The following is a 23,542-nucleotide window of genomic DNA, read 5'->3' on the forward strand; positions in this document are numbered from 1 at the left end:
TTGATTTCACTCATTTATATTACTTCCAACTGCCTATTGGTATTTGAGTTATGGTTCTGGCTTTGGGAAAGAATACAGAAAGAAGAGCCCATGAAAGGGGAGTTTGTGAAAAGGTTTCCAAGGGATAAGGTAGACCAAGAGGGAGGGGTGTCACAACAGCCCAGGAAATGAAGGAAGAAAAATGAAGTTAAAAGCGTCAAATACCCCTGAGAGAGCCAGTCAAGATAAGGGCAGCGGGTCATCTGCGCCTTTAGAGAGAGCGTGCTCTGTTAAATGGGGTTAGATATCAGATCGCACTGTGCTGAGCAGGGACTGAATCTTGGACGCTGGAGATAATGAATGTAGACCGCTACTATCGAGAGCCTGAATGAGCTGGGGAGCAGAGAAATTGGATGGTAGCGGTGGCGAAATCAAGTGAAGGGAGAGGTCAGTTTGCTTTTGTTTGTTGACTTACTTTTTTGGATAGAAGTTTGAAGAGCATGTATAGGTTGAAGAAAAAGGGTCAGCAAAGAAGAAAATACTGAAGGTAAAGGGTATAAAGGAAATTAGTGGCAAAAGCGTTAGCATCAGTGATAGGGAATAAAATCAAATCCAGGCTTTGCCTTGAATAGCAGGACGGACTCCTGATCCTTTAAGACTGGAGGAAAGAAATAATGGTGATAGATGCTGCTGTTTGGTGCTGGAGGGAATCACAAGGATACACATCGTACACATCGTACGATGACCTCAATTTTCTTATCAAAATAGGAGGTTCACTGAGAGTGAAGGGCAGGGATTGTATGGCTTAAGTTGGGCGATAAACTTTTGAAATGGTGGCTGACCACGTCAGAGTGACAGGATTAGTGAATGCTACTGAGAGACTAACTCAGATTAGAAAACCATCTATCTTCAGAGTGGTATAATTCATTCCTGTAACACTCATGGGCCTGAATTTAAGAAAAGAGATTTCTCATGTAAATTCAGGTTTGTGTGTACAGTGTAAAAGGACAGGCTGTAGAAACGTGGGCAGTAAGCTCCTGGTGTCCAAGCCAAAGTCCAAATAAGACTTGGGAGAATGGAAAGAGCCACAGATTCAAGACAAACAAGAGTGAGAGAGAAGACTTATTCATTTGTAGCCTAAGACTTATGTGCTCCTGCTGTTGCTAGGTCACTTCAGTCACGTCCGACTCTGCGCATCCCCACAGACGGCAGCCCACAGGCTCCTCTGTCCCTGGGATTCTCTAGGCAAGAATACTGGAGTGGTTTGCCATTTCCTTCTGTGACTCCCAGTAAAAAAACTTATGTTTTAACCATATTTTTTCCTTTTCCCTAATTTTCTAACTTATTTCATATTCACTCATTATTCTGTTAGACACATTTTAGATACAAGGACAGGTGAAAGCAAATGAAGGGAAACGAAAAACATATACAGATGGTTAGAAGTGAGTTTCACTTTAACAATGGTGCCTGGAATTTAAAGTGTCTCAGTTGAGCTTTAATTGAGAACAAGATGCTGTTGGTGGCTGGAAGGATTTTTGTTGATATGGGGTGGATGTTTATTGAGGTTGTGGAGGTTAGGCTGTGATCAGTGAATCTCATGTTGGGATAATTTTTCCCAAGGGGTTACTGGGCAACGTCTGTTGTTTTCATGGCTTGGGGGTGGAGTCCTATTGTGGCTAGTGCTGGAGATGCTGCGCCTTAAGACATCACCTTTTTAGAAGCATTTTGTGAGAAGCATAGTGCTGTGCAATTCCGTATCCAGCAGAGTTTAGACTCCCACTCTACTGCAAATCTCTTTATTTACCCAGCTATTTACATATGGATTCCTTAGGGGTTTATAGCATTCAAACCTACATTACAAGCATTGAAAATCTACATGCCTTTCTAGGTCTTTGGGGAAATGATTTAATTCTCTGGTTAGCTTAATAAAGAAGTTGCCTGTACAGGAATAAGAAAAACTAAGTAGGCAATGCTCACCTTTGTTCTTTTCATGTGTTTGCATAACTATTTTCTACAACATTAAATTTGCAGTTGTGGCAAAAAAGAGACTTTTCTTTCTTAGAATCTCATATTACTTACTTGTATTGTACTTGAAGAGCTTTACTAAAAGGTCATTTGAATGTGGGTTGTAATGGAGCATCACTCCCATTGGTATAAACACTCAGTATCGTTGACTAATAAAAGCCATAATGTGAACTTATGAATAATCCCCAAAGAATTCCCACTGTGCTTTAGGATTCATTATTTGCCCTTTTAAATCTAGCCTGTCTTTTTAATTATGTGTTGCTTGCGTTAATAATAAAATTAATTTCCCAGAAACACATCCATCAGTTGCACAATTCTTGAGAATAAGAACCATATCTTATTCATTTTGAAACAACCAAAACTTCACTCAGCCATTGTCTTGCATATGGTTAAGTCCTAAATAAGTTTTGAATGATGTGTTCTTGGATGAGTGAGGAAAAGAAGATTTTGAAGGCAAACATGATCAAGGCAATCAAAATAAAACATCATTACAGAGAACAGAGTAGTTGATACCAGAAAGGAAGGGGCTGGGAGGCAGTGAACAGGTAGCGGATGGGTAAGGAGGGTCAACTGTATGATTACAGATGGAAATTAAATTTCTTATAGCGAGCATGCTATGCTATATACAGAAGCAGAAATATAATGTACACATCCAACTTATATAATGTTATAAATCAATGTTACCTCAATAAACACATAAAACAAATAAAAATAAATAAGAATCATCAATATATTTCATTTAAAATTATTAATATTTGACACTGGGTCCCCACAATACAAAGTAGTCAGAAATTATCCACTTTCTCAAGTTATCCCATCAGAATGAATCATTTTTAACCTACATTGTAGCTCAAATTTCCAAATGAATATTTTATGTTCATTTATTACTATAATAAACTGTTTATTATTGAATTGTGGTGTCGAACTTGGTGTTGGAGAAGACTATTGAGAGTCCATTGGACTGCAAGGAGATCCAACCAGTCCATCCTAAAGGAAATCAATCCTGAATATTCATTGGAAGGACTGCTGCTGAAGCTGAAACTCCAATACTTTAGTCAGCTGATGAGAAGAACTGACTCATTTGAAAAGACCCTGATGCTCAGAAAGATTAAAGGCAGGAGATGAAAGGGATGACAGAGGATGAGATGGTTGGATGGCATCACTGAGTCAGTGGACATGAGTTTCAGTCAACTCTGGCAGTTGGTGATGGACAGGGAGGCCTGGCGTGCTGCCGTCCATGGGGTCACAAAGAGTGGGACAGGACTGAGGGACTGAAATGAACTGAACTGAACTGAAGCTATTTAATAAGAGCAGGCTTATTTTGCTTTGCTTTTCTAGATTTATGACTCTAAACAACTTGTAAAATTCCTCACATATCCTTTTGCTCATTCATACCAACTGTCATTTTATTGAGGTCACACTTTCTGACAAGAGTAAAATTTTTTACTGTACTTGGGAAAGTCAGGGGATGAGGTTCTAAGAATTTTAGAAAGATTGCTCTTTAGTCGTCCTTCTAAACAATGTGTGTATATGTGTGTATGCTGTAACAAAAGATACAAAAGAAATTTAAAGACTTGCTAAATAGGTATACATTCCTTAACAAATTCAAAATAAAAATGTATAGGAATGCACAATGTTTATTTTTATGCTAACAGTGTTACCCATTAAAAAAGTGAAGAAAACTTTAATAGAAAATGGATTCTATACTAAAAAAAAAATTCTTGTAATTATCCCCAATTGAATAAAAATATACATTTCTAGTATAAATGAATTTCCTGAAATCTTAAAGAGATCATTTAAATATATGTATTTTATATAAGAGCATTTTTCCTTATTATCCAATTACACATTAGCAGTAACAGCATGGGGAATAGTGTTACAGTTGCATCCCAGATCTGCATAACTATGAAAAGGATAATGTATACTAACCTTGAGATCTCATGAATGTCAGTATCTTCCTGAAGACACTATGCCTCTGAAAACATCTTTTCAGTCTGTTGATCTCTCCTTATTTTTTCCTTAAAAAAGAAAATATGCTTTAATATGTTATATAAGGTTATATTTCCAAGAAGTAAAGTTTACAACAAGGTGTAAATATAATATGACACAGAGCAAAATTAATAGGATTCTTGGAATATAAAAATAAGGCATTAAATTTAGAACTGAATGATTATACTGTATATACATTAGTGCAGAAAAAATATCCATCTTAAAAGAATGTAGTAAATTTCTAATCATTCATAAGCTTTCATTTATTTGTTAACCTGTTACTCAATCAACAACTGTTACTAGGGACAAAAAAGTAAAGGCACTTTATCTCATCAATCAATATCACACTAAATTTAAATAATTTTCTAGTCTCCAGAGATTCATATCTTCAAGGAACAAAAATAAACAAGAAAACCAACCAAAATAGTATAGCTAGATAGTTGATGAAAATCACAATAAATATTTATTAGAATTAGTGAAATAATTTAAAGAGATGATAAAATCCTGGCAGTAATTAAATGCTTTTTTTTTCCAGACTAAAATGTATCATATATAATCACTTTTTCTAAATAACTAACAGATTTCCATTCTAATAAGATAAATCATTAAGTCCATATACAAATGTAAACTTTTTCCCATAAACACGACATAGAGAAACTGGTGAACTGTGGTTCATTTATTGTGTTTGCACAACAGCCAGAAATGAACTATCACTGATCATAGCCAATAACAATAGCTAATGTGAAAGGACTATGAATGGATTACTGAATGAAGAAATAGACTGAGCAAACAACTTATGCTGATGTCATTCAAACAAGCTTAAAACAGCAAAAATCTTTAAGAAAAAAGTTGTCTTAGGAAAATTATGTCTTTAGGAGCCTCTTTCTCTGTTTAAACTTTATGTGTTTCTTCATGGATATACATTTTAAATAGCTTTAGAACATACTAGAATACTTGCAGTACTCACAACAGTAGCATAGTGTTATCAAATTGTGGTTAGAATTACAGAGTTAATAGAGATAATGGAGTTCAGTTTGCTTCTGAGAAAGCCCAGATTCAGCAGAAGAATGAGAAATTTTGGAAAGATAGATTCAAAATTAAATTTTAAGTATAATTTAAAATGTCTTAAAACCCTGTTAAGAATATTATGCATAAAAAAAAGAATATTATGCATAACATGATGACATACCGAAGATGATTAAAGCAATAATTTACATCACCTTTGCACTTATTTTGAGGAATATTTCAGAAAATAACTGTCTCCTCTGTTATGATACATATCCTAGATTGCATGTCAAGCAACTAAGAACCAACAAGCAAGCATGCTAATAGATCTCTACCTGTTTGTAATGTGTCCATCGAATACAGACTTTAAAAACTTATCTGAAATTAAAATCAAATACTAAAAATAAATTAGATGCTGAAATGAATCAGTCTATAAATGTCATTTATAATCTTAACTCTAATTTTCTTGTTAATGAAAATGAATCTCATATTATTTAAATATCATTTTTACATATTGAGGTATCATTAAGATTTTATCCTAAAAATAAAATTTTACTTCTATAAAAAAGTGGGGAAACTTAAATATAAAAACAAATCAAGAGGCAAAAAAGTGAAGAAACTGCTATCTAGTTCAGTTCTCCCTATCATACAAACAGGAAAACGGGCTACCATGTATTTGTGATGTAGCTAACTCTAAAGGAAGAGACTGTATGGTTTGTGACTACCAGTTGGAAAAATTGAAATTTAAAGCATAATTGCATTTTACAACCAAAAATAAAAGACTTTCTTTAGTCATTTAAGGTAGACTATAGAGTAAAGCAAAAATATTGTTGCAGAGTACACCATGAGAAACGCTGGGCTGAATGAAGCACAAGCTGGAATCAAGATTGCCGGGAGAAATATCAATAACCTCAGATATGCAGATGACACCACCCTTATGGCAGAAAGTGAAGAAGAACTAAAGAGCCTCTTGATGAAAGTGAAAGAGGAGAGTGAAACAGTTGACTTAAAGCTCAACATTCAGAAAATTAAGATCAAGGCTTCCGGTCCCATCACTTCATGGCAAATAGATGGGGAAACAGTGGAAACAGTGACAGACTTTATTTTTTTGGACTCCACACTCACTGCAGATGGTGACTGCAGCCATGAAATTAAAAGACACTTACTCCTTGGAAGGAAAGTTATGACCAAACTAGACAGCATATTAAAAAGCAGAGACATTACTCTTCCAACAAAGGTCCATCTAGTCAAAGCTATGATTTTTCCAGTGGTCATATATGGATGTGAGAGTTGGACTATAAAGAAAGCTGAGTGCTGAAGAATTGATGCTTTTGAACTGTGGCATTGGAGAAGACTCTTTAGAGTCCCTTGGATTGCAAGGAAATCCAACCAGTCCATCCTAATGGAGATCAGTCCTGATTGTTCATTGGAAGGACTGATGTTGAAGCTGAAACTTCAATACTTTGGCCACCTGATGCGAAGAGCTGACTCATTTGAAAAGACCCCGATGTTGGGAAAGATTGAAGGTGGGAGGAGAAGTGGACAACAGAGGATGAGATGGTTGGATGGCATCACTGACTCAGTGGACATGAGTTTGAGTAAACTCCGGGAGTTGGTGATGGCCAGGGAGGTCTGGCATGCTGCTGTCCATGGGGGTTGCAAAGAGTCGGACATGACTGAGTGACTGAACTGAACTGAACTGAAAATTGCATGCCTGTAATTAACCTATAATTCAGACTGAGGCCAAGGGACCCACAGTGATGGGGGGGAAAAAAAGGACTCAAACTCTGATCTGTTTGAAGGTCAAGGATGTAAAAATAAATTTGATGGGCAGGATTGATCCTAACTCAGGTCAGTCAAGTTCTTGAGAGGGAGTCATCACAAAAGTTAAATACTTTTAGAAGAACAAGTCGTATTCAGTGCCATATTCCAAGACCTGGAGATATGAGAATCAACACCAGTTCTGGGCACAGTGTGCAGTGGTTGATGCTGGAAACAATTCCAGTTCAGCACCGTGGCTCTCTGGATGTGACTAGGAGACACTGGCTGCGTGAGACTGTGTGAAAAAGCATGTGTCCACAAGTGAGAAAGAAGGTCAAGAGGGGTGGAGCTAGGATCCATCAGTCAACAGCACCCACTTGAGACTCAGGCAATACGTAGAGGAATACCACCTAGATGATATAACCCAGGAAGATGCAGAGGCTGCTGGTCTTCCTTTGCAAGCCCTGTGGGCACATCGGTGATGGTCTACACAAGATCTGTGGGAAGTGCCACTTTCCTGAAATCCTATGTCTATGATGTGGTCATGACTTAAGTAGAATTCCCCCCCAACCCTCCCAGTGTAGCCTGTTATACTTTTCTTGAATGAGATTGCAATCCCATGGGCGGCCTTAACAATGACAAGTGACATCTGGGACTGATTTGTGGATACATATAACTATCTCAGGAACTATGAAAAATAATCAAGGAGCGTGACATTGATGGAATGGAACATGTATACTAATGTAAATGTAATATCATTTGTCCTCACATATCTTTTGTTGTGCTCATCTAAAGAAATTCAGTTTCTGCTTATGAGCTCCATGAAAAACAAAACTGACAGAAATCTACATTATTATTTTAAAACATGCACCCAATACTTACAGTTCACATCTGGTCTTTCCTCATACCTGGGGTTCTATTGAGAAGTTCCCTGAGAACCGTTTTTCACTTACAGAAAGTCTTGCAATATTGCAGGTGGAAGGTGAACACCACCTCTTCTAGTTCTAGGCCCTGTGGTTTCTTGGTTGCCCATAAACATTACTGAAAATCAGCCTAAGATCCCAGAAGCCATTCAGAGTGGCAAGCAAGGGTCAAAGAACTCGCCCATGTTCATCAACATTTTCTCTAAATGGTACCTTTAACAGGTCAGTGATGCACCAAGCTCCTGCTGGCATGTTTTAATCAATAGCCATGCTAGACTTCACTGTGGTCAATGAGGGTCACATCTCAGTGGTAGCCTTGACTGAGCTATAAGATCAGTTTGTGCTGTATTTAGTGGGTGATTCAGTAGTTAGATAGGATGAAATACAACTTGATTACAACATTCTTTTAATTTGCTCCTATCCTTAAAATTTTTATTTTTCTTGCAATTGTGGGGATTTCAGACTAAGCTTGTTCCTCCAAGAATCGTGGAGTTTGAGATTCTCAAGTGGATCACTTCTACATGTCTGGGAGCCTGGCTTATATCACAGTTTCAATATGTCAAAAGGAAATATTCTATGAACACAAGTGAAGAAATATGAATTGTCTATTCAGTGCTTCTAAGGTGATAATACAACTTGTAAGTTTGGTGCAACAGTTTAGCTACATTTGCAACTGCATCTCAAAACACAGTATTGTGTATTTAATATGCCTGCAATCAGCAAAAGCATCTTTCACTCTGAAGGACAACTTCTGACAGAAGTAAAAGGCCTAGGACAAAGGAATCTAGCAGGAAACACCAATCTGTCATATACAGTTTGGCCCTATTTTTTTTAAAGACAATAAAATACCACTGAAAATCACATTGATTCTATTTAGATTTATTTTTTAAGTAACAATACCACTTCAATTTTGTACCTACATACACCTGAAAAAGTGCAATTATCAAAATACATGTAGCCCTTAATCCATTTTTTCTAACATGTGCTGAACTATAGTGAATGGTATCATATGACCAAAAACTTTCTAAGATTATAATAGCACTTAGTCATTCTATTTCAGTAAAAGTGGACAAGAGTTACTGAAACAAATTAAATCAGTCCTAGTTAGGATATTTATATATCAGGTTCACCATGGGATTCTTCCACTCAATCAGCTGTGCTCTCAAGCGTGCAAAACAAATCTCTGAAATAGTTCAGAGAGATCTATATTTAAAGACATGGGGAAAGACATAACTATAATTACTAGGAATTTGCAAGAGCTAAAACAAAATTTGGGTGAAAATTTAGGTAAAAATTTAAAAAAACAAAGTAGATAAAATTCCAAGAAAATTGTAAATTAACAAGACTGACCCAAGAACAGGTACAAACTTGACTTGACAGATTATCATAAAAGAGATTGAAAATATTCTTCATATTCCACCATTGCAAGAGCAGATAGCATCAACAGGGTGCAGGGAAGCCTTAAGGAATCTTTATAGTAAGAGTCTCCAATAAATCATACACTTCATCAACAAGAAAGTTTCTTGACCTCTACATATTTTTTTCTCATCCCACTCACATTCACATTTCCCCACTTACTGAATTTAGGGTCCATTATTCATCATTGTGGTCTCTCCCTCACATATACACTCACCATGATGGCCTTTTTCCTCTCTTCTTCAAATAAATGTGACAAAAACAGCTAGTTAAACTCATCTCTCTTCCTACTATGAACATGCCTCTCATAGCTGAAGAGATGGTAAAGACTAGAGAAAATGTAGGCTCTTGCAAGTGGGTCCCCAGTAGCAGTGTCTGACAATCTTGTTACATTTCCCTTCTTAATGCATGCTTCAACTCTATACCACAAAAGGCATCTTTACTTCTTTTCAACTGTCCAACATTTCTTCCCATCTTTTCCAGCTTAATTTATGATACTGCTTCTAAGAAAATTGAAAAAAAACCCTATTCAAATTCCTCTTCTTACCACAATATTGTGTGTACCCCTAACATTTGTACACATGGAGTCAACCTTCAATCCTGTTATGATGGAGAAACTGTTCTTTCTCCCACCTAAGGTGATTTCCCTCTCTTAAGCTTTGGATTCCATTTCCTCTCACCAATGCTAAGTCTTTGCCACTTTAATTATCCCCTTTCTCTTCTGCATCATCATTGCCCCCTCTTTTTACTGGATTATTCACATTTGTCTGCAAATATGCTGTAATGTCTCCAAACTTAAAAATAAAGTCCCTTTCCATCAGTTCCCCATCTCACTATCACCTATTTCTCTACTCCACTTGTAGCAACTTGTCAAAGGAAGGTATTTTCTATTTCTCAGATGCAATTCTACATTGAACATCCCCAAATTAGCCTTCATTTTCACAGTTCCACTGAAATAACATTTATAAAGTTTATCAATGAGCTTGAATATTACCAAATGCAATGGTAAATTTTCAGTCCTTTTTTTCCTTAATATCTCAAGAGAGCTTGACTCAGATTTCCTGTCTTGAACTCTTTCTTTACCTGGTTTGTAGGATACCACACATAAGGTAGGATTTTCTCCTGCCCATCTGCTGCCCTTTCTCAACTTCTCTGTCTGATTTCTTCCCTTATACCTAACCTCTAAAGCCTCTTGTGAATTGAAGTCTGAGACTTTTCTATGTGACTCATAGCAAAGCAGACCTGGTCCTATGTCTTTAAATGCTACCATTTATTTGTGAATCCCAAATGTAGATATGTAGCCTGAACCTCTTCTCTTGAGCTTTAGATTCTTATACTCACTGTCTACTCTATAGGTCCACTTACATGGCTAATAGGCTTTTCAAATTTAACATATTAAAAATAGTAATAATAACAAAAGAAACATAGAAGGAAGGAAGGGATGAGGAAGGAAGGAAACTGAGAAGGAAGGTAACATACTCCAGGCTTCCTCCCCTTCCTCCAGTCTTTCCCATTTCACTAAGTTGCATCACCATTTACCCAATGACTGGTATTTAAAAAATCTCTTTGAGAAATGGCTGATTCTAGGATTGGGGCAGGTAAATATCGGATGAACCTGAAGGATCTTACAGTGATGAAAAGTAAGAAAGGGAAGGAAAAAAAGAGGCACAGTCATGTCAGAAGGACATAAGAACTGACCCAAAAGAACTCTCAATGGTAAAAGTTGGAATAATTTAAGCAAGAAAAATTAATGACAGTATTAGATTATAACCCAAAGAATAAAATGAATATCTTTGAGTCAATACTGATGTAAATAAATGACTGAATCAATGAATGGGGGAGAAGGAACAAATCTTCCTTACATTAAACAAATTCTGTGATATGATATTTATGACTTTACATAAAAATGCATATGTAGCTGCATAATAGAAAATTATTCAACAAAACCAATTTCGAAGCACAGAACAGTTTTTGGATATTGGGTCCACATTTTTTTTTTCAGCAGAAACCAACTTTTATATATAAAATTAATTGAAGGGCTCTTAAATTTACAGAGAAAATAGAGAAAGGCTGCTAGAATTGATCAGATTCCCAGGAAATGCTTAAATTCTTACAGATGGTCCTAGGAACACAGTTAAATTACAGGCTATGTTAGTCAGTGTACTTTCATGCTCAGTTGCAGAAAATAGAAATCAAATCTAAAAAAAGAAAAAGCAGCATCCACTGACAGGAATGAAAGAGGAAGATCTTTACAGCGTTTGTTCCCTCCACTTTCAGTTAATGAAGCAGTCTACAGTATCTACCTTAATTATTTAGATTCTTTCTCATGGAAGCCACGCAGGGTTACTATTCTACAGGGTAGGAATGTCAAAATAAAGCCTTGAAGGCTTGCTCGCACTGCCCTGATAACCTCCATTCTCTCAGAAGAAATGAGAAAAAAAAACCACGAATTTGTTACGTAAGAATGTGTCCTTATCTTCTCTGCCACTATAAAATGTAAGAAGCCTCACCAATATTTCCCTGTGGAAAGTGCCCAGAACCTAGTTAGTACTTAATGTTTTTACATACTTTCTCCACATTTCAGAAGCAGTGCATGTAGTGGCAGACAGACATGGGGGATATATAATTATGCAATTAATCTGTCCCCAAATCTGTCTGCTTGTAACATGAAGAAATCCTGCTAATGTCAGGTATAATGTGCGGATGAAGAAAAAAGGGATGCAGTCTAGATATTATATGATAAAATTTTGTTGCAGATCTCTCTGTTGATATACTTCATGATAGCTGACTTAATAATAAAGAGATTTTACCATAAAGTGAACAATGAATGAAACTTGAGTGGAGATTTTTACTAATAAGAGTAGACAAATGAAGATTCAATGCAGTTCAAGAAAAGTATTAGGGACATGACATTGTTAGAAAAAGTGCTTAGGTTCTGAAGTACCAAAAAACAGAGGTTACCATCATTTTTATGTTTTTATCTTTCTTACTTCTGTGACTTTGGGCACATCAGTTTACTTAACATCAGTTTCTTCATCTATTAAATGGGCATATGAACTTCAATTTTGCATTTTGTAGGGAAATCAGTGGTCTAAGGTGGTGCTAGTATTAAAGAACCTACCTGCCAGGTGCAGGAAATGTAAGAGATGTGGATTCAATGCCAAGATCAGTGAGATTCCCTGGAGGAGGGCATGGCAACCCACTCCAATATTCTTGCCTGGAGAATCCCATGGACAGAGGAGCCTGGCGGGCTACATTCCACAGGGTTGCAAAGAGTCAGACACGACTGAAGCGACTTAGCACGCATGCACACACACAGGGAAGTCAGTAGACAAGCAATCAGGAAATGCAATTTTCAGAGAAAGGGCAGAGAATGAACACAAACAAGTACATAGTTGACACACTATGAAGACATGAGCTATTTCCCCATCTAAACTACTGGAGCCAGGGGTGGAAGAGGCAGCTTCTTGTCTTCAAGGATAGAGTGCTAGGAAGATGCGTATGTCTACCTGTAAGCAGATATCTTTCATAGATCTCAAGAGAAACCCATAACTCCATATGCAGTGGGAGAAAGTAAGGCCCTCCCATAGTGCGAACAGAGGCAAGTCACGGGGGTGGGAGGATGCACAGAGGTTATTATTTGAGCCCTAGAACCATTTTTGCCTGATATGATCTCACCCATGTCTCTCTCAGTTACATGAACTAAGATATCTCTTTTTTGTTTAAGCCAGATTGCATAGAGCTTTTTAAACAAGCAATAAAAAGTTCTGACTAACATAACCATGACTATTAACTGAATATTTTAAAGAAGTGCTAGGACAAATGCCAAGTATTACCAGTAAGAAATGCAATTTAAAAACGGATATAGTTATTTATTACCAGTAAGAGAAATTAAGTGAAAGTGATTGTGTTGATAGGTCCTCAGTGACCATCATATCTTAAATAGAGAATTTAAATACCAAAAATAAAAAAAGGGGAGAAATCTAAAAAGGAAATTTCTTCCAGTATTTTAAGATAGAACTAGTTGATTTCTTTGATTTGTGCCTAGTAAGCAGACTACAAAAAAATGCAGATCAATACCAGATGCAGACTATCAAAACAAAAAATGGCCACAAAGAAACAAAAATGTATTTAAAATTAATCTGCAGCTACAATATGTGGGCTTCTAAACTGAGCAGTTTTATTTCCTTTTATTGTACCCCAATGTTGAAGATTTTTTTAATAAAGTGGATGATTTACCCTTTAACCCATTTGAAGAACAGATAAAAGAGACTCAACAAACCATTATATCTTTTTATTTGTATTAAAAACTAATATTTCTAGCTTTTCCTTCTTTCACATTAAGCAATATCTATACTTTATCTTTTTACTACTTCCCTGATTTAACTGATTTAATCACTTTGTCCTCATGAAAGTGAAAGTCACTCAGTCGTGTCTATGGAATTCTCCAGGCCAGAATACTGGAGTGGGTAGACTTTCCCTTCTCCAGGGGATCTTCCTAACCCAGGGATTGAAGCTAGGTCTCCCACATTGCAGGCTGATTCTTTACCAGCTGAGCCACCAGGGAAGCCCTAAATGGAAAATAGCATAGGGCTTTTTTGCACCATTTTTTATTACCATCTGTGTGTGTGTAAATTTCAAATATATTTTTGAAATATTTTGTTTATTTATTTTTTTAGCCTTTGACCAACATCTCCTGTTTCCTCCATCTTCCAGCTCTGGTAACCATAATCCTATTCTGTTTCTATGAGCTTTCTGTTTTTTAAATATCACATATAAGTGAGATCATACAGTATTTGTCTTTCTCTACCTGACTTATTTCACTTAGCATTAATGCCCCAAATTCCATCCATGTTGTCACAAATGGCAGGATTTTCTCCTTCTTATGGCTAAATAATATTCCACTGTACACACACACACACACACACACACACACGCACACATATATATATACATACACCATAACTTCTTTATTCATTCATCCATTAATGGACACAAGTTGACTATTGCAAATAATGCTGCAGTGAACATAAAGGGTGTATATTTCTTTTTAAGATATGACTTTATTTCCTTTGGGCATTTACCCAGAAGTGGCAATATGGTTTCAATTTTTTGAGGAACCTCGTTTTGTTTTCCATACGTTCCTGGAAACCTATTACAATTTACATTCCTACCAGTAGTGTACAAGGGTTCTTTTCTCCACATTCTCCCCAACATTTTCTATCTCTTGTCTTTTTGATATCAGCTGTTCTAACAAGTGTAAGGTGATTTCTCACTGTTATTTTGATTTGTGTTTCCTTGATGATTCCTGAAGTTGAGCATCTTTTCATGAACTTGTTGGTCATTATACATCTAGAAAAATTCTATTCCATCCTTTGCCCAATTTTTTAATGGATCATTTATTATTCAGTTTCATGAGTTTCTTATATATTTTGGAGATTAACTCCTTATCAGATATATTACCTGCAAATACTTTCTCCATCCCATATATTGCTTTTCATTTTGTTGACCATTTTATTTGCTGTGCAGAGCATTTTAGTTTGGTATAGCATTACTTGTTGATTTTTGTTTATGTTGCCTGTGCTTTTAGTGGCATATTCAAAAAATTCATTGCCAAGATGAACATCAGAGAGATTTTCTCATATGTTTCCCTTTAAGAGTTTTGCAATCTCACCTTACATTAAACCTTTGACCTATTTCAAGTTAATTTTTGTGAATGCTATATGACCGGGGTCCAGTTTCATTATTGTTATGTGAATATACAGTTTTTTTCAGTATCATTTATTTAAGACACTATCCTTTCTTAATTGAGTGTTTTTGACTCCCTGTAAAATATTAGTTGGCCAAACATACCTGAGTTTATTTTAAGGGTGTTTAATCTGTTCCTTTGCTCTGTGTTTTTATCCTAGTATCACAGTGCTTTAACTAGTATGGTTTTGTAATTTAGTTTGAAATCAGGAAAAGTGATGCTTTCAGCTTCGTTTTCTTTCAATGGAACATTTTAAAGTGGATTTTTAAAATAACCTTGAACATTTTTAAGGACCTCTTGTGTTCATGCATGTTAAGTTGCTTCAGTCATGTCTGACTCTTTGCGACTGCATGGACTGTAGCTCACCAGGCTCTTCTGTCCACGGGGTTCTCCAGGCAAGAATACTGAAGTGGGTTGCTATGTCCTCTGCACTCACAGCTGGATTCTTTACCACTAGCCCCACCTGGGAAGCACATTTTATTTAAAGTAGACTCAAAGGCAGGCTTCCCTGATAGCTCAGTTGGTAAAGAATCCACCTGCAATGCAGGAGACTCTGGTTTGATTCTTGAGTTGGGAAGATCTGCTGGAGAAGGGATAGGCTACCCACTCCAGTATTCTTGGGCTTCCCTTGTGGTTCAGCTGGTAAAGAATCTGTCCATAATGTGGGAGACCTGGGTTTGATCCCTGGGTTGGGAAGATCCGCTGGAGAAGGGAAAGACTACCTACTCCAGTATTCTGACCTAGAGAATTCCATGGACTGTATACTCCTTGGGGTCGCAAAGAGTCAGACACCAGTAAGTGACTTTCACTTTCATATTCAAAGGCAACAATGATTTTAATATTAAGAAAAATATTTTTCAGCTCATCATTTTAGAAGTTTGAATAAAAACAGGATTATTTTTTAAAATCTCTAATAGGTATAAAAATATTTTAAAAACTTAGGGACTCAACAAGAAAAATGCACTGCAAGAAGAAATGAACAAAACTCTTCTGTGGGTAGAATGACAGTTAAATATGGAAAGATATCTGGTATTCCTGGAATGGAATTGTAAAGATGTCAATTTGCCTTGTGGCTCAAATTAACCTATAAATGTAATGTAACTCCAATGGCATAGCATGTAATGTTACTCCAATGCCATAGTTTGTTTGGTAGTTTGACAACATTCTTAAAAAATTCAAATAGTAATTATGTGAGAATAACTAATACGCAGAGTATATCATGAGAAATGCTGGACTGGATGAAGCACAAGTTGGAATCAAGATTGCTGGAAGAAATATCAATAACCTCAGATATGCAGATGATACCACACTTAGGGCAGAAATTGAAGAACTAAAGAGCCTCTTGATGAAAGTGAAAGAGGAGAGTGAAAAAGCTGGCTTAAAACTCAGCATTCAGAAAACTAAGATCATGGCATCCAGTCCCATCACTTCATGGAAAATAGATGAAGAACAGTGGCTGACTATTTTTCTGGGCTCCAAAATCACTGCACATGGTGTCTGCAGTCATGAAATTAAAAGATGCCTGCTCCTTGGAAGAAAAGTTATGACCAAGCTAGACAGCATATTAAAAAACAAAGACACTACTTTGCCAACAAAGGTCCATCTAGTCAAAGCTATGGTTTTTCCAATAGTCATGTATAGATGTGAGAGTTGGACTATAAAGAAAGAAAGCACCGAAGAATTGATGCTTTTGAACTGTGGTGTTGGAGAAAACTTGAGAGTCCCTTGGACTGCAAGAGATCCAACCAATCCATTCTGAAGGAAATCAGTCCTGAATACTCTGGAAGGACTGATGCTGAAGCTGAAACTCCAATACTTTGGCCACCTGATGTGGGAGAAGAAGGGGATGACAGAGGATGAGATGGTTGGATGGCATCATTGACTCAATGGACATGAGTCTAAGTGAACTCTGGAAGTTGTTGACAGACAGGGAGGCCTGGCGTTCTGCGGTCCACTGAGTTGCAAAGAGTCGGACATGACTGAGTGACTGAACTGAGCTAATAGAGTTCTTAAAAAGTGTAATAATATACTGTGTTTCTGTTTATAGTAGTGGGTTATGGAAAATTGGGAACTCTTATGTGAGATAAAACTAACTACAGAGTCAGTATTGTTGGTTTAGGTATAGCCATCTAGATGATGAAATGGAAAATTACAGACACTGATCCTACTATATGTAAGAATCTGGTTCGAGAGGCGGACAGAACTTCAAATAGCAAATATTATATTACTCAATATATGATTTTAGAAAAACTGAAAAAATTGTCTAATTTACACAGTATGCCAATACAATTTTCAATTGATCCAATGATCTAAATTTTTAATAGAAATTTATGAAAGTTTTAGAGGAGATTATTTGTATGCAATTAATCTTGGGAGCTGAGAACTGCCCAAACATTTCTTAAAAGGCAAATCCATGAGTATATTTGACCATATAACAGTTCTGTGGCAAACATAAACAGAGTTGAAAGACCAGTGACAAGACAGGAAGGATCTTATCACATAAATGTTAATGCAATAATACTTAATATAAAATAATGAAAGAGAAAATTATGATAAAAAAAGAACTAAAGTAGACCATTTATACAGACAAAAAAAAGTGTAAATAAATACGTAAATAATTTGCTTTCTACTATTCAGAGAAATTCAAGTGAAAGCATTAAGGAAATATCAGTCTTTACCTACCAAGTTGGCCAGGTATATATGCACAGAGAGAGAGAGAAAAAAATGCCTAGTTAGTTTGGTAACTAACTAGGGCAATTACTTTAGTTATTAGAAGTGAGCACATGAATTGGTAAAGCTTTCTGGAGGGCAATTAAAATGATGCCTTTGAACTATGATTTCTATCTTAGGGAAAAAATTATAAGCATGTTATAGCAGCAGTAATTGTATTAGTGAAAAAATCTAGAAAGCTATTGCAATGAATGGAGACAATAAGTCTTAAACTAAAATATATTAATATAAATTGAGAAAATATATAGATATCGTGAAATATTGAGAAATATATAGATAATTTAAATTACCCATGCCACTATTCAGATAAAACTCAAAATTTTCTGTTTCTATAGAAAAATACAATGGACATGAACTTGGGCAAACTTCAGGAGATGGTGATGGACAGAAAGGCCTGGTGTGCTGCAATCCTGGAAGTTGCAAAGTGTAGACAGAACTGGGTGACTGAACAACAGCAACAATAGAAAATACGTGTTTCTCTTTCTGCTTCTAGATCTTATTGCTTTCATACCTCATGTGTAATATTTTATAAGTGGGATGAATCTGCAAAACAATTTTGCAATTAATGTGAATTATTTATTAATTGAATATATTTTTATGTCAATGGATACATTTGTTCAATTCTTTTTAGTGGCCACATGGTAATCTATTGTATGGGTACTCCATATATTATTTAAACAATTGGATAGTATATAGTTTCTTTATAATTTTTCACTGTAAGGAAAATATTGCAAAAATTAAAGCTAAATTTTTAAATATTTATTTTTAAGTAATAAACCTTAAGTATATTTATTAAAAATATTTCAGTGCTCTCATCTTAAAATATTGAATTCTGATATTGATATTAATAAATTTAAAACTGTGTAGGAAGTTTGGAAAGTGATTTCATTTATACTGACAATATTATATGCATAGTTGGAAACTTTATGAGCATCTGATATAAAAACATTTTTCATATGGGTCTGTACTCATTGAAGAAGACCCTAAATTGTATCCAGCAATGTTAATTATTGGGTTAGCCTAAGAGGTCATTCGGGTTTTCCTGTAATATCTTATGGAAAAACTGGAATGAACTTTTTGACCAACTCAATAATTTCTATACAGTTAGTCTGTTTCAGTTCACTCATTTCACATTTAAGATGACAGAAATCATTTGATCAGTTAAGACGTACATTTTAGAAAAAGTCATGAACATACCAATCAAAAATAAATTTATTTAGTGCCGTGTATTAAAAGAATCAAAATAATTGGGGAATTGCTTGGTGACCTAGTGGTTAGAACTGGGTGCATACACTGCTGTGGCCCAGGTTTGACCCTTAGTTGGAGAGTAAAGATCTCATAAACCACTGAGTGTGGTCAAAAATAAGGAACCTCTGGAAAATAAATTCTATAATGAAACTCAAAATAATAATAATGATAATAATAATTTATTTAAAACATCTAGCACAGTGCTTGGCAAATGGCAATGCTTAATAAAGCTTGCTATTATGATTATTAACATTAAGTAATGTGGGGACATATGGTTGTGAGAGCTGGACTGTAAAAAAGGTAGAATGCCAAAGACTTGATGCCCTTGAAATGTGGTGCTAGAGGACTCCTGAAAGTCCCTTGGACAGCAAGGAGATCAAACCAGTCAATCTTTAGGGAGATCAACCCTGAATATTCACTGGAAGGACTGATGCTGAAGCTGAAGCTCCAGTATTCTGGTCTTCTGATGTGAACAAATGCCTCATTGGAAAAGTCCCTGATGCTGGGAAAGATCAGGGGCAGAAGGAGTAGAGGGCATCAGAAGATGAGATGGCTGGAAGGCATCACCGATGTCATGAGCATGAACTTGGGCAAACTCCAGGAGATGGTGTGGGATAGGGAAGCCTAGCATGCTGCAGTCCATGGGTTACAAAGAGTTGGACATAACTGGTCAACTGAACAGCAACAACAACAATGTGGGGGAAATAAAAGACACAGTTCTTGACCTCAAGGAACTTAAAATATTGCAATTATAAATTTCAACAGTTTCCATATTCTAGCTGTAAAACTAGTGAATGTTAAGAAAAAGTAAGAGTTGCTCTGCTAAAAATAACAATTCTTATTTAGGTTGTTATCCTGAATTTCATTCATTCTTTAATTTTTCATCAAAATATCTCATTTTGAGAGGACTTTTTAAATATATACTCTTCTTTGTTAATATCTGTAAATTTTAGTTAAGTTTACTCCTCGGTTTGTTTTGCAGTTCCTCTAGCTTCATGCATATTTTTTTTTTTAAATGTAGGCCAAATATATGATATATGTTTTATGCAGCCATGATCTCAGCATAGTATTTTAGTACTGATTAATGACCATCATAATAGTTAGATTAATCATCAATTCTGTTAGTAAATAAAAAGTTCTAAAAGTGAGTGTGTGTATGTGTGTGTGTGTCTGTGTGCCAAGAATTATGAATGTATATATCTGAAATATGTACTACTCTCGCTAAGCCAACATAATGGTTGCCATAGAAACAGCAAACAGCAAAAACTCACAGCTGACATAGCAAGAAGATAAGGGGCAACACCTTTGGAGAAATTGTGAAATACAACAGGCTAAAAAGTAGAAAAATTAACTGTGTTTAAAATTAATAGTCTTTATTTCTTCCAAACCAGTTTCCTCAAAGATGGAATTAAATACCCAAAATGCTGGCATTGTTAAGATTCAAAATATATACATTTTTTTTAATGCAGAAAACTGCAGGCATTAGTGCAAATTTTAAAATGAAATATGTTCAGTATTCTTCATGAATAAAGTAATTTTATTAATATGATTTAAAACTAAAATATGTACAGTTTTTATATCCACTAACTATCATCGAGCATAAAAATATATACTACTGAAATGTACATTTCAGCCTCCAAACATCACAATTAGCGGGACCCGCTATTGTAATTCAGCCAGAAATATTTGGTGCTTTTAGTATTTGGTGAAGCAGTCTTAACCAGCTTTCACAGTGCTTTGGTAATTATTTTAATAGAATTTGCTTTTAGGTTTTTATTTTTATTTTTTGTCATGCTATGACCACTGTAGATATCCATGAAGGATCTTAAAGTGATTTAATAGTTCATTATATAAATCAAGTTTCATAACATTTCATGCAGATTTCTAGAGTTGTAAATTACATAAATCTTTATTACCACTCCATTAGTATAATACTTGTGAGATGAGATAAAATCAAATGCAAAAAATTGAGTGTCCATTTCAATTTTATCTCACTACAAATACTTCCCTACCTGAAAATTAAACACCATTCAAAGAAAATGCCTTTCTAGTTTTTAAGTATTGATCCTTGGTTGAAAATAAAATATTTATGTTTTGCTATATTTATTATGATCGCTCTTCCTTCACTATGCTTAAAAACTGTACTTTTAACCTTAATCTAATTCTCAATAGAATTCAGTAAATTTCAGACATTTAACTATTATAGTTCATGCCAGATCACTGTAGCTGAACATATAAAACATATGGTACAACAATTCTGTGGCCCTAACACATTCCCAGTTTATTTCCAAATGGTTCAGACAAAAAAGAAGCAACATTTTCAGAGTGCAAACAAGTACTTTCCAGAGTGAAATGGTTAAATATTGCAGCCAATTCAGAAATAGCAACTGGCTTTTTTTTTTTTTTTAGCAGAACCAGGTTTAATTCTTTTTTGCATTCACATGCACACAAATATACTTCCCTCGAGCTGTCAGAAAGCATCAGATTGCCTGATTTGCATGATGAATTTTAAAATCTTTTGAGAAACACAAGGACATTTGCTTCAGGCACTATGATTTTATCATCACCAACATAAACAACAAGTAGAATGCCAGTCAACCTCTGGTGATCAAACCAAAGCCAAAAGGTCTTAAGACACTGAATGGTTAGTAGAACCATTGTTAGTAGAATGGTTAGTAAAATTTTAATCACCTAAATTCATTTGGATCCATTTTTCAGGTCACAATATTTTGCAGTTCGATAATCATCTCTTTATTGTCCATGATCACTTTGGATGACCCCAAAATCAAAATACAATTCTTATCAAGAAGCTTAAAAACTCAAATACTGTAAGAAATATTTGTAAACAAATTACATTGTTAGACAAAAATATTCTGATCAGTAATGTAAAGGTGGTGTCTTTACTATTTAATTCAACTCTAATTCTTGTACTGTTCAAGAAATACCACTACAATATCAATTGCAAAGAGATGTATGAAAATGGAAGATTTTTCTATGGTTTTCTATTTTGGATTTCATGCTAATAGGGTCTTATCCCTTAAATGATGTGAGAAATAGTACATTAACACCACCAGAACTATCTTTATAATTAGCTTCTTATATACCTAACTGAGAGTTAAAACCGCAAGTGATGTTCTGTTTTCCTAGATTTACTATGATGTCAACATATAAAATTTCATTTGAAACTTGGTCTAATTGTGTTTTTATATTTAAACTCAAATTTAAGCTTTTCAGGGCGTAAAGCAAGCAAATATGAAAGCCAATCTTTACCTAACCAGTAAAACAGAATATAATTACTGCATTTAGTCAGAAGCTGTGACTGAGTCTCATTGAAATGCAAGGTAAGTGGGTTTCTGGTCTTGAATTATTGAACAAGTAATGTAGGGTCCTGGAGTTGAAGGGATGGAAGGGTATCATTATCTTTTTTTTTTTCTTCAGGGAATCCAGGATGACCATTCACCCTTCTGGCAAAAGTGGAATGCACAGGGTTCTATTTCTAAGTAAATCAAAGAAACTTCTATTTGTTAGCTGCTGTTGACGATGCACACTGCAAACTGCATGTCATCTACTTTCATCGTAATATTTTCACATTATCACAAGTAGCATTATGTCACCAAGACAAACCAATTTCATTCATGTAAACATAAAACATATTTGCTGTAAGATATTTCCATCATTGTCAGGGACACACAAGCAAAGTGTCAACAGTCTGCCCTGTCACAGAAAGAGAAAGAGGAATTGTTCCTTCACACTCAAATTGAATTCTCTGTCCACTATTTCTTTAGGCTCATTGAATTTATTCATAAACTCATCACTGGTATTGTATTACAGCCAGGAGATAATCATACTTTCCATAAAAACCAACTTAAAAAAAATAGGCAACAGAAGATGAGGTGCCAATTACCTTCACCAAAAGATGTGCTCATTCTGTTTCTAAGAGGAGATGGCACAAAAGATAAAGCATGACGAAACAGACCTGTTAGCAGCACAGTCTAGAGAAAGGCCGACCCTCTAGGGATCTACAATAAAGTTCTCTGCCACTATCTCACATCTGGATTCTTGTCAAGTTAATCTCCCTGGGCTGTGGTCTCCATATCTGTAAAATAAGGGCGTCTTATCTAGACGTTCTCAAAGGCTCTACTAGTTCTAAAATTCTTTGGATTCAAAATGAGGGTTATTGTTACTACTTTTTTTTGTCTTACTCATATAAAAGACCACTGGATCCTCTAAAAATATTAAAATGGAATTTCTTCCTCAATTGCCCAATTTTATAAAATAATCTCCAGTTTTGTACTGGAGATCAGGCTGAGAATAACCCACAGAAAACAAGAAATCCCCCCATTACTGTTACATTTCCATCTATTCTTTTTTGCCCCTCCTCCCCACTGTTTATCCCAAATCAGGGTTTTGATCACACATTCAATTACAAGTTGTTCAATGATGCCTATCTCTGTTTCCTTACAGAGGAGTATCAGTAAATATTTCCCTCAAAACCCTTGAAAATTTACAACAGAAATGCTGAAAAAGCTCATCAAACATCGCAGCTGCTTTCTTTACTAGCCTGCCAGTCTCCTCTGTACACAGTAGACGTCTCCTCCTCCACAGACTTGTGCCGTGGTGATGAAACAGGAAAGTTATGACCAGATAGCAAAATACTTATCAAATAGTTTATTTCATTGAAATAAAACCACTCTCCACTCAAACTTTTACCCTCCAG

General features: G+C 35.5%; 1 protein-coding gene across 1 annotated transcript in view; it reads right to left on the minus strand.

Annotated features, from left to right (window-relative positions):
- Positions 1–23,542, minus strand: part of CSRNP3 (cysteine and serine rich nuclear protein 3) — a 198,042-nt gene that overhangs the window by 157,563 nt on the left and 16,937 nt on the right. Inside the window, exon 3 of the mRNA XM_020891721.2 lies at positions 3,934–4,022. Within this exon, the coding sequence (XP_020747380.2) occupies positions 3,934–3,946 (13 nt within the window). The 5' untranslated portion in view covers positions 3,947–4,022. The remainder of the gene's footprint in view (positions 1–3,933; positions 4,023–23,542) is intronic.

The sequence above is a fragment of the Odocoileus virginianus genome, chromosome 13, assembly GCF_023699985.2.
Source record: "Odocoileus virginianus isolate 20LAN1187 ecotype Illinois chromosome 13, Ovbor_1.2, whole genome shotgun sequence".
NCBI lineage: Eukaryota > Metazoa > Chordata > Mammalia > Artiodactyla > Cervidae > Odocoileus > Odocoileus virginianus.